Source organism: Oncorhynchus gorbuscha, linkage group LG14 (assembly GCF_021184085.1).
Source record: "Oncorhynchus gorbuscha isolate QuinsamMale2020 ecotype Even-year linkage group LG14, OgorEven_v1.0, whole genome shotgun sequence".
NCBI classification, from domain to species: domain Eukaryota; kingdom Metazoa; phylum Chordata; class Actinopteri; order Salmoniformes; family Salmonidae; genus Oncorhynchus; species Oncorhynchus gorbuscha.
Genome location: NC_060186.1, coordinates 46893817 through 46906600, shown reverse-complemented (window position 1 = coordinate 46906600; position 12784 = coordinate 46893817). Strand labels below are relative to the sequence as shown.

At 39.7% G+C, this 12784-nt stretch overlaps 1 protein-coding gene and 1 long non-coding RNA gene across 2 annotated transcripts; one reads left to right on the top strand and one right to left on the bottom strand.

The window, feature by feature from the left end:
- Positions 1 to 3598: 3598 nt before the first annotated feature.
- LOC123994983 (zinc finger protein 239-like) lies at positions 3599 to 10069 on the top strand. Its single transcript, XM_046298157.1, has 2 exons — positions 3599 to 4181; positions 7773 to 10069. Exons 1-2 carry the CDS (start codon positions 3824 to 3826, stop codon positions 8486 to 8488), a joined length of 1074 nt encoding a protein of 357 aa, XP_046154113.1. The 5' UTR covers positions 3599 to 3823; the 3' UTR covers positions 8489 to 10069.
- On the bottom strand, positions 8921 to 12455 carry LOC123994995. Its single transcript, XR_006831768.1, has 3 exons — positions 12223 to 12455; positions 10772 to 10861; positions 8921 to 10248 (listed from the first exon to the last, which is right to left on the bottom strand). It is a non-coding gene; the product is annotated as an uncharacterized LOC123994995 (long non-coding RNA).
- Positions 12456 to 12784: the final 329 nt, after the last annotated feature.

Genomic DNA, 12784 nt, shown 5'->3' with positions numbered 1-12784 from the left:
CAAAAACTGAAAAATTGGGCGTGCAAAATTATTCAGCCCCCTTAAGTTAATACTTTGTAGCGCCATCTTTTTCTGCGATTACAGCGGTAAGTCGCTTGGGGTATGTCTCTATCAGTTTTGCACATCGAGAGACTGAAATTTTTTCCCATTCCTCCTTGCAAAACAGCTCGAGCTCAGTGAGGTTGGATGGAGAGCATTTGTGAACAGCAGTTTTCAGTTCTTTCCACAGATTCTCGATTGGATTCAGGTCTGGACTTTGACTTGGCCATTCTAACACCTGGATATGTTTATTTTTGAACCATTCCATTGTAGATTTTGCTTTATGTTTTGGATCATTGTCTTGTTGGAAAACAAATCTCCGTCCCAGTCTCAGGTCTTTTGCAGACTCCATCAGGTTTTCTTCCAGAATGGTCCTGTATTTGGCTCCATCCATCTTCCCATCCATTTTAGCCATCTTCCCTGTCCCTGCTGAAGAAAAGCAGGCCCAAACCATGATGCTGCCACCACCATGTTTGACAGTGGGGATGGTGTGTTCAGGGTGATGAGCTGTGTTGCTTTTACGCCAAACATAACGTTTTGCATTGTTGCCAAAAAGTTCAATTTTGGTTTCATCTGACCAGAGCACCTTCTTCCACATGTTTGGTGTGTCTAAGAGGTGGCTTGTGGCTAACTTTAAATTACACTTTTTATGGATATCGTTAAGAAATGGCTTTCTTCTTGCCACTCTTCCATAAAGGCCAGATTTGTGCAATATACGACTGATTGTTGTCCTATGGACAGAGTGTCCCACCTCAGCTGTAGATCTCTGCAGTTCATCCAGAGTGATCATGGGCCTCTTGGCTGCATCTCTGATCAGTCTTCTCCTTGTATGAGCTGAAAGTTTAGAGGGACGGCCAGGTCTTGGTAGATTTGCAGTGGTCTGTTACTCCTTCCATTTCAATATTATCGCTTGCACAGTGCTCCTTGGGATGTTTAAAGCTTGGGAAATATTTTTGTATCCAAATCCGGCTTTAAACTTCTTCACAACAGTATCTCAGACCTGCCTGGTGTGTTCCTTGTTCTTCATGATGCTCTCTGCGCTTTTAACGGACCTCAGACTATCACAGTGCAGGTGCATTTATACGGAGACTTGATTACACACAGGTGGATTGTATTTATCATCATTAGTCATTTAGGTCAACATTGGATCATTCAGAGATCCTCACTGAACTTCTGGAGAGAGTTTACTGCACTGAAAGTAAAGGGGCTGAATAATTTTGCACGCCCAATTTTTCAGTTTTTGATTTGTTAAAAAAGTTTGAAATATCCAATAAATGTCGTTCCACTTCATGATTGTGTCCCACTTGTTGTTGATTCAGTTTTATATCTTTATGTTTGAAGCCTGAAATGTGGCAAAAGGTCGCAAAGTTCAAGGGGCCCGAATACTTTCGCAAGGCACTGTACATATGAGATGAGTAATGCCAGATATGTAAACATGCAGGAGATCCATGAAGGAAAGATAGTGAAGGTGCTCAGTGATGTTGTTGCAAATGGTGGGGAATAACCAATCACAATGAGGGATTGCAAGCTGTGAACGCTTTAGCATGCTGGAGACAACCATGGAGAATGTGAATGCAGGATACATCAAGTGTTCCAATGGTGTCGTGGTAATTTCCTGTATTACTAAATAAGGAGAGTTACAAGCCACACACTAGTCAGAGTTATACTTAAACTTAATTTTTTAATAATATGAGCTTCACCATAGCCCTGTGACTCTCAGATCAATTCAGTGTCTATAAATGAATTCTCCGAGTGTCAACATAATGGCAACTGAGATTTTTTATAGCAAAGATCCACCCCCTAGTTGACATGACAAACCACAGATAATAGTAACTTCACAAAGAAAGACTTTTACTTGAGAGAGGAGTATCCCATAGCCAGACAGCATTAGCTATAAATTATCGTTCAGTTTGGTCTCCTAAACGAGGTTCTAATCTCGTTCTTGGCACCACATAGTACCAAAACATTACCTCATCCAATGGCATATATAAATGGTCAATTCTAGAGACTCCCATCTCAAATACACCCCCTCCTGGACAAACTCCCGGAGAGTAGTGAGCCTCTAGGTCATATACAAAATCAAGATAAGGGCAACATCAGAGGGGACATACAATGTTTCCAGACACTGCCATACTCCTCCCCCCAATGGGAAAAGGAGGGAGTGACTGGAGTACAGACATTGTGGAGCCCTTCACATGGTTTAACAGATACCCTCACATATGAAGACAATCCTGACCTCCCCCCTCTCTGGGGAGAGTGACTTTTCCCACATAAGCATATTATGACAGTAGATAAAACATCTTATTTATCAATGTTATCCAACTCATTCTGATTCAGCTACGACAATGGTAAAACGTTTGATTTAATTACATCAAGTGTTCCAATGGTAAAACGTTTGAGTTAATTTTGTCCTGACACTGTCACTTTGCCTGCTGTTTATTGCCCCCATTTCTTTCTTGAATGATAGTGTTTCACAATATTCCTGAACAAAAAAATTATCTCAATCTTCTATTGTGTTATTGACTGAACATTTGTTGATGTGTAGCTCTGTGTTGTTTGTTTATGTGTAACTCTGTGTTGTTGTTTTTGTCGCACTGCTTTGTTTTATCTTGGCCAGGTGGCAGTTGTAAATGAGAACTTGTTCTCAACTGGCCTACCTGGTTAAATAAAGATGAAATAAATAAAAAAAATTAAAAGAAATGTAGGATCAGTATAGACCTAGTCTATTCATTATATACATCTACATGATGTATTGTTACACCATGTAGGAGCAATATAGACCCAGTCTGTTCATTATATACATCTACATGATGTATTGTTATACCATGTAGGAGCAGTATAGACATTGTCTATTCATTATATACATCTACATGATGTATTGTTACACCATGTAGGAGCAATATAGACCCAGTCTGTTCATTATATACATCTACATGATGTATTGTTATACCATGTAGGAGCAGTATAGACCTAGCTTGTTCATTATATACATCTACATTATGTATTGTTACACCATGTAAGAGCAGTATAGACCTAGTGTATTGTTACACCGTGTAGGAGCAGTATAGACCTAGTCTGTTCATTATATACATCTACATGATGTATTGTTACACCATGTAGGAGCAGTATAGACCTAGTCAGTTCATTATATACATCTACATGATGTATTGTTACACCATGTAGGAGCAATATAGACCTAGTCAGTTCATTATATACATCTACCTGATGTATTGTTACACCATGTAGGAGCAGTATAAACCGTATAGGAGCAGTATAAACCGACAGTAGCTGGCTACTTATTTAAATGTACTTTGACTGAATGAAACTGCCTTAAATGTGCTGTAGTAAACCATTTTTTGTTTGCACTAATCAATCAACACATTACTGTCTTTGTATGTCTCAATATAATAGTATTATTTAATTAAATCCATTTTAAAGAATCTCTGTCTGAAAATAAAATATGATCCTCAACTGCGTTTCTCACTCCAGTCAGCAGACGGCGATGTGCGTCTTTCAGGCAATGCTGCTAGCGTGACGTATTATCTAGTGGACAGTTCTTCATAAACAGCTCGTTAACCACCTCGCTAGCTTGCTAGCCAACATAGCGGAAAGATTCAAGCTATTTTACGCTTTCGGTATATATTAGCTACTGTGTTTTAGACACCTCTGTCGTATCTACTTGTTAACCTTACGTTATTTTTTACAAGTCAGCTAGAGTAGCTGGCTGGTTAAGTTAGCACTAGCCTAGTCGCTAATGATAGCTAGCTAGCTAATATCCCCGACCATGAGCTCACTAAACTACTCCCCTCCTGTTAAAGGAGAGGTCTGCTGGACGGAGAAAGAAGCTCTGGGGCTGAACATTGTCGTGAAAGAGGAGAAGGAAGAGGAAGATGTCACAGTAAAACAAGAAGTAGAGGGTGAGGCTGTCACAGTGAAAGATGAGGAAAACACGTTCAGAGTGAAAGAAGAGGATGACGATGTTACTGTGAAAGAAGAGAAATACGCATTCAGAGTGAAAGAGGATTTGGATGTAATTGTGAAAGAAGAGAAAAAGGAGGATGAAGTTTTTGAAGTAAAGAAGGAAGGGGAGATTACTGTCACATTAAAAGATGAAGAGGTGGGGATAGATCTGATTAACACCAGTAAGTACCGCCTTCAATTGGTTTTTAACTTTGGATATTCGGAGTTCGCTCGTCAATACCTCAACGGAGGGCACTAGGATGATGACTATGTCTAGAATCAGACGTAGAGAGCAAGCTACCCCTTGTTTTCTCCGTCCCGTTTCCAAAAAGTGACTAGACCCTTATTTGAGAAGGGTCTTATTTCTCCTTACTGCAGACTGCGGGGCACGGCCTATAGTGATTTTCATGTAGTGATGATTTACTACACACCGTGCCCCCCGAGAGTTGGGTTGGCTACACCGAAGATTATGGATATTTTTAAAATTTATTTTACTTTTATTTAACTAGGCAAGTCAGTTAAGAACAAATTTTTATATTCAATGACGGCCTAGGAACAGTTGGTTAACTGCCTGTTCAGGGGCAGAATAGTCCAACGCTCTAACCACTAGGCTACCCTGACAAGATGTCTCTCCGCCCTAAGGGGAGTCGTTGTCCGCAAAGCGGCACTGCGGGTTGTCTAGTTCCCGCCTATCCTGTCTTTGGATTGGTGGATAGATCTTATTATTGTAATCTATATTTTATATTCTATGAGGGTTGTTGACGTCAACCGACTGTATTCAATGGAGAGAGATGCTATGCTACTAGCATGAATATGCATAGGGATCTGGAGACAACTCCTATAGTGTTATCAAAGTTGTCTGTATGTCTCGTGTCCACATAATTTAAGCATTACGAAACTTCTGTTGGATCAAGTAAATCTCAAGTAACAAATAAGCCATTAATTTGGTTGTTTACCAAATTCGACACTTACATTAGGTTGATAATTGTTTCCACTTGGATACAACCTACTGTCTACTGTAACCTACTGGCATGACCTAGAGAGTTACAACCTACTGTAACCTACTGGCATGACCTAGAGAGATACAACCTACTGGCATGACCTAGAGAGATACAAGCTACTGTAACCTACTGGCATGACCTAGAGAGTTACAACCTACTGGAGCCTACTGGCATGACCTAGAGAGATACAACCTACTGTAACCTACTGGCATGATCTAGAGAGATACAACCTACTGTAGCCTACTGGCATGACCTAGAGAGTTACAACCTACTGTAGCCTACTGGCATGACCTAGATAGTTACAACCTACTGGCATGACCTGGATAGTTACAGCCTACTGGCATGACCTAGAGAGTTACAGCCTACTGTAGCCTACTGGCCTGACCTAGATAGTTACAACCTACTGTAACCTACTGGCATGAACTAGAGTTACAACCTACTAGCATGACCAAGAGAGTTACAACCTACAATAGTCTACTGGCATGCCTTAGAGAGATATAACCTACTATAGGCTACTGGCATGCCCTAGAGAGATACAACTTACTATAGCCTACTGGCTTGCCCTAGAGAGATACAACCTACTGTAACCTACTGGCGTGACCTAGAGAGTTACAGCCTACTGTTGCCTACTGGCATGACCTACAGTGATACAACCACTGGTATTCTAAAAAAAAATCTCACTTTTATAGGGTATTGTGATGTCATTACGAGGTATTGTCTGAAGATGGATGACATTTTTTTTTAAATATCAATTTTGTAATAAGGCTCTAACGTAACAAAATGTAGAAAAAGGGAAGGGGTCTGAATGCATGCATGTTGTATGTCTCAGATATAAAAAATTTAAAAAGTGTTTTATTTCTACCAATTGATTGGTTGAAATGTTATGACATGTATTTTTCCATATAGACACACTCCATGTGTTTAATCAAATCAACTGTATGTGTTTAATCAAATCAACTGTATGTGCGGAACTTGAACTGAACTGATGCTTCAAGCGTTTGATTAAATAAATAACACAAATGACTTGAGGAAGCCACAGATCAATATAACCAGAAGAAAATAACAAATTCCCGACCTGCTGCTGGCCTTCCTAAATTCTGACGTTCTGCTGCTGAAGTTTCCGATAAAATTGGCAAACTTTTCCATTTGGAGTGCCAATTTATCTTACAATTTCTACCGATCTTCGTGCCAGTTATGAACGAGTTACAACACCTGTTTGGCCCCGCCACTTCCTGGGTCGGTGAATTGCGGTATTAAATTTAAGGAATAAATCCGAGGCTCACGCTCATCCACCTGTGAAAGGCAGGGCTTCCAGAGAGGCGTGGATTTAATAGTATGTTGTACCTCATTTCCCTGCTTCAGGGAACAGTAGTTGTAGTCATAACGTGTGTGGATTTAATAGTATGTTGTGCCTCGTTTCCCTCCTTCAGGGAACAGTAGTTGTAACATTTCAGAGTTTGCTAAATCCAGTGGTTCTAACCGAGAGTCACTTAAAGTTGATTCACAACACCCAAAAGGGTACGGTCATTGATGCGGTTCTTCAATAATTACACATAATACTGTAGCTGTTTAGTTTGTCACATGTTCAGCTATCATCAGCTGATCCGTAATAATTTTCTACGTGCCAGTCAAATGACAAACATCACGACATGCAACAACAACCAAAGTGCTTCTTCATTCATTACATAGTCAAGCAAGTTATGCCGTGCTCCACGTTGGATCCAATATCTCAAACAAATTGATGTTTATAATGTGTTGTTGTCTGCTTGATGTACTGTAGCGTCTCGTTAGTCTATTTGCACACAGAGATACTTAGCTCATAATGTGTAGAGAACTGTTCCTTGATGGATAGGCTATTGTACAACACACAGAGCTTTTTTCCTTTATTCAGGACATTTAGAATGACAACACATTACAGAGTAGGCTAGTGGGATTATTCACTAAATGATCTGGTGATCAGGTAATGTCATGACAAAGACATTTTCGTTTCCATGTTTCACCTGAAATATAAATTGATATATAGTCTGTTGTTAGGGGAAATTGTGGTCCAATTTGGCAAACACTTACTGGGGAACGCTAGCCAAATTGCATTTTAAGTGTTTTTTAAAAAGTATAAAGCAGTTGATTTGCAACAGCAACACAAACATTATATTAAGCAGGACATTCAAACGAGCCTTGCAATTATAATCCAAAAGTAATGTGAAATGCACTCATAAGCAACCTGGAAATGGAGGCTATTTTTGCTGTCAGCCTATGAGAACTCCCATGGATTTTCCCCATGGTTTTGAATTAGTGAATAGACACAGAGCTTAAGCGAGTTTCCTTGGGTAGCACTCCTGATCTTGCACTGTAATATTCAGAATACATTGTGAAAAACTAAAATCTTCGCTCACCATTTTTGCTCCAGGCAGATATACTGCATCCATAACTAGTGGTTTCCTCGTTAGCAGGGAGGGGTTTCTACAACCAGATTGCGTGTGCATCGCCCTCGTCCCGCAATTTTAGCAAACACAGAAAGTAGCCTATATTGGAGACCGAAGGTTCTCAACAACTTATTTCTAACCTACAATCATCGATGTTACTACTAATGTGAGAACAAAACAAAATATGACGATTGTTGCAAGCTTGACTGTCTTAATTGTAAAATTTAAGATGGAAATTGTTGTGCAACTTCACGGGTATGTTCTGGGCATCACATTTTACCTCAAATAAACAGTGGATTTCTGCTGTTGTGGGCCTTTAACCGTCTGTCTGACTTTGTCGTACACACAGGAGAGAGACGGGACTACTGTGGATCCTCTGGGGAGCCTCAACATCATGATGCTGAAGAGGGAGAGAAGAGTCTCTCCAGATCAGAACACCTCAAGAAACACCAGCAGAGACCCACAGGGAAGAAATCTCATTGCTGCTCTGACTGTGGGAAAATATTCAACAGTTCATCAGACCTTAAAATGCATCAAAGAATTCACACTGGAGAGAAACCTTACAGCTGTGATCAATGTGGGAATAGTTTTACTCAGCTAGGCAGCCTGATAGTACACCGGCGGGGACACACAGGAGAGAAACCTTTTACCTGTGATCAATGTGGGAAGAGTTTTACTACATCTAGCTCTCGAACTACACACCAGAGAACACACACTGGAGAGAAACCTTATGGCTGTGATCAATGTGGGAAGAGTTTTACTCATCTAAACAGCATGATAGTACACCAGTGGGGACACACAGGAGAGAAACCTTATACCTGTGATCAATGTGGGAAGAGTTTTACTACATCTAACTATCTAACTGTACACCAGAGAACACACACAGGAGAGAAACCTTTTGGCTGTGATCACTGTGGGAAGAGTTTTATTCGGCTACAATCCCTGAAATCACACCAGAGAATACACACTGGAGAAAAACCTTTTGGCTGTGATCAATGTGGGAAGAGATACTATGATAAAAGATCTCTGATTAAACATCAGAAAATACATGGAGTTGTTTCATGATTATGAAATAATGTCACAATTGAATGTTTTAACATTGTAGTTGCAGTATTTGAATGAATGTTAGAATGTAGAACCCTAAACGTTTGCCCCCTGTTCAATTGATATTAGCCTCAGGGGAAAAATCCAGGCTCTGAATTGAAAGAGTACTTCTGAGATTTAACAGAAAGTGACTAACAAAAAATGTGTTGTGTTACTACACTTACCACGTTGGTGACCCACTTGAATCAAAATGCAACACTATAAAATATTTAGGTTTTCAATATTTCCCAAACGGTTTCTGCATATTGGTTGATTTGGACATGATAAAACTGTGTTTTTACATTGCGCTATTCCCATTTAGCAAAATGTAATTGAAAAGACAATGAAAATAAGACTATGCCCTACATCCAATATATGAAAGTTGAAAACATGTATTTTCGGGGGGGTTTTTCAATGACTTGAAAACAACTTAATTTGAACTTACTTGCAGCCTATACACACGGACGCAGTATAATACATTTGTAATCATTTTTATTAACAATCCTACTTCACTCCAGTATTTCTTTACAACATTCAAGTGCTAATTGTCTTTATTCCACTACTGAAGAAAGATGTCTCAAATCACCTCATATTTCAAACAAAAGATACATGTTTTATAATTCCACGCCTCACCATTAAGTGAGTTATTGCCAATACATATTAACAGGGGTGTACATTTGGTTTTGATATCATTTTTTTATGTAACCAACTGACAATTTTGGGGTACAATTATATTGACGTTGTTGCCCTGCTTTTAGAATATCAGGGATAATTCATAGATGTGCCAACCCAAATGTACTAGAGCATGACATTGGGGACTGGGTCTCGATCCAACAACATGCCTATCTAGTGAACCCTGAAAAGAGAGAGAAGCTCTGCGGTGAGGTGGAAAGTGACTATGGATATCGCAGGCGTTTCCTCTTGAAATCAAACATGTCTGTGGTAAGGACAACTTGGTTTCTGATTGTCTCAAGGGTTGGCAGTCAAAAATATTTTTGTTTTGCATTTAATCAGTGTGTTACCATGGATCACAATTTATTTTGACACATTTTTCCGTGTTGGAGATGAGTTTGATCTCTAATTATTTTCCATATATTTAAGCATTGTAGTTGATTATAATGTGAAATGGAAGTTGTTTTCTGTTGGTGGTGAGCAAACGTGTCCAACAAAAATATAGGATATATTTGTTGTCTTAAGGGGGAAGGTGTTTCAGGCTTTGTTTTTTTCATTTATGTTTTGAGGTTGGACTTTAGCTCGTTAGCACTTAGGCCGCTTTGATTGGTGTCACCGTTAGTCAGTATGTGTTACACCTGTGCTGGCTTGTCCATCTTGTAAGTGGGAAGGTATTTCACCTGAGCTGGTCCAGGTTCTATTTAAGAGTGTCTGGCCCAGTGCTCCAGTTGTCTTGATAGATGTGGAGAGTCAACGCCTTTAGTTTGCTTCCTGTCTTTAAGTTTGGTGTGGGTTTTTCTTTTTCTTTTCTTGTTTCCATTGGGTTGCATCCATGTCTGAAATGTGCTGTATTAATAAAGCTTGATTTGAACATATTGTAAGTCAAATGAACCCAATGACCGGCCAATCGACAGACTCTTGGTCCATCTTAGTATGAAAAAAATTATCAATCGCAATTTTCCAGCCTGCTGGAGTGGTGAACACCACCCCCGGCTATACCAGGGGCTTGAGGTGGTGTCCAACAGCTCTGCTTATTTCATGTTCTGTGGCCTTGCTGTTCCATTTCTTGACTGCCCCAGCAACACAGAAATAAACACATTTAGTCATATTATATAAAACACTCAAAGTAATGGATATGGAGTATCTACGGCCTCAGTTACACCTGGCACCTAAATGTGACTTCTGTCATCTGATCACTCCAAGCTGCACGAGGTTCAGCTCTACCAGGATGGGCCTTTGACATAGTCTGTATGCATTACATTTACATTACATTTAAGTCATTTAGCAGACGCTCTTATCCAGAGCGACTTACATATGCAGTCAGGCCTCTGAATATGCAGAAGCAATGTAAAGATGTGGGGGAAAAGTACATTATACAAAATGACCTTCATAATATCAAAGAACAAATGTGTGTGCCTGAGGGGAAATTAACTTTCATACAGCCAAAACGGGTGAGAAATTACACCAATATCAGTGGACAATTTGCACTAATGTAAATAAACATAGATGATGGAACATATTCCCTTTTGTTGAGGTGATGAACCACTAAGGGGACATAAATATTTACCATCTAAACCATGTGTGACCTCTCACCTCTGGCTGTAGAAGTGTTCTTCCTAACCAGTCCCTCAACAGCTCTCTGACTGAGCTCCACCCTCACTGGGTCTTCAGAGGAGAGGAAGGCTGAGGAGGGATGGAAGGATGAATGGATCAGTCAGTCAATGAAGTGTAGAGCTGCTGTCTGACCAAATCACTATTTTAGTAGTTCATTAAAGTAAATAAGGCTTTATGACTGCTGAGTACCAACTATCAATCACTTAGATTGTGTATTTTCAGGTAGTGATACATCCTTGGGACTTCCCTAGCCCATTGAAGTTGACATTTAAAATGGTTAAGGTAGGGGTTAAGGATGTCTCAAGAATCCCAGATAGCATTGACCATTGTGGATTTGTAACCAATGTGAAATGGCTAGCTAGTTAGCGGGGTGCGCGCTAATAGCGATGGTAACGATTTTTCGTGGGAGGCAGTTGTTGATGTGTGCAGAGTCCCTGGTTCGGGCCATGGGCGAGGAGAGGAACGGAAGCTATACTGTTACACATTATTCGGTCTCTTTTACGTAGCAGGTGTAAAAGAAACACAGACAAGACAAGTAGGCGCTCAGGTCATTATGGTCATTGTAGTTTAAAAAATAGCATGATTGTCGGCCCTAACAATACATTCTAGCAGTTTATCAGGCTCTGAAAAAGTCTTCATTGATGACGTGTTCCATCTATTCCAGGGGACAGCAGAGGAATTTAATCGATTCCACTCCTTCAATACTACAAGCAGTGAACATCTGAAATTCACCCTCACCTTTCATGTGCATAAAATAAATGATCTGGACTTTTTGATTAAGGGGGGGGGTGGCTTTATAGCACAGACCTACAGGGGGGGTTACGTGATGCAGCGAAGCTAGCCTGTTATGGCTGTGACCGAGAGCTCCTGATAAATCTTTAACCTGTTATGGCTGCAATCCTGATACCGGGATCGATATGACAACTACCAGTGAAAATAGAGGGCGCCAAATTCAAACCACAGAAATCTCATAATTACAATTCCTAAAACATACATGTGTTTTATATAATTTTAAAGCTTTTCTCGTTGTTAATCCCACCAAAGTGTCCATTTACATTGGCGCGTTAGATTCACTAGTTCCAAAAACATCAAGTGATTTTGCATAGCCACATCATTCAGCAGAAATACTCATTATAAATGTAGATGATAATATAGTTATACACATGGAATTATAGATATACCTCTCCTTAATGCAAACGCGGTGTCAGATTTCAAAAAAATACTTTACGGAAAAAGAAATGCATGCAATAATCTGAGACTGAGCTCAATTTAAAAACTCCACAGCCGCAAATACGGCGTCAACATAAACAAGAAATTACATGATAAATATTCCCTTAACCTTTGATGATCTACATCAGAAAGCACTCCAGGAATTCCAGGTCTACAATAAATGTTTGTTATGTTCGAAAATGTCCGTTATGTCCAAATACCTTTTTTGTTAGAGCATTTGGTATACATATCCAAACGCTAATTCTGGTCAGCGTTATATTGGACAAAAAGTGATATTACCGGTCGAAGAAACATCTCAAACTACGTACAGAATCAATCATTAGGATGTTTTTAACATATAGCTTCAATAAAGTTCCAACTGGAGTATTCTTTCTTGTCTTCGTGAGCAATGGAACGCAAGTGAATACCATGAGGAAAAAGTGGAATCACAAAATGGCTGCTTGGTGGACATCTGAAATATTCTGCTCTCATTCACTCCCAAAAAAACATAGAAGCCTCATTCTAATTTCTATTGATGGTTGACATCTAGTGGAACCCCTAGGCAGTGCAACATCATTCATATCTCAAGGGGATTTCATTGGGGACTCTGGTGAATACATACAAACTCAGATTTCTGACCTCCTGTTTAGATTTCAACTCAGGATTTTGCCTGCCAATATGAGTTCTGTTATACTCACAGACATCATTCAAACAGTTTGAGAAACTTCAGAGTGTTTTCTATCCAATACTAATAATAATATGCAAATATCAGCAACTATCACT

Excerpts from the sequence above, each read along its gene's own strand:
- LOC123994983 (XM_046298157.1), top strand. The coding sequence starts at position 3,824 with ATGAGCTCACTAAACTACTCCCCTCCTGTTAAAGGAGAGGTCTGCTGG. Across the intron at positions 4,182-7,772 it reads GATAGATCTGATTAACACCA|GAGAGAGACGGGACTACTGT; the intron begins GTAAGTACCGCC and ends TCGTACACACAG.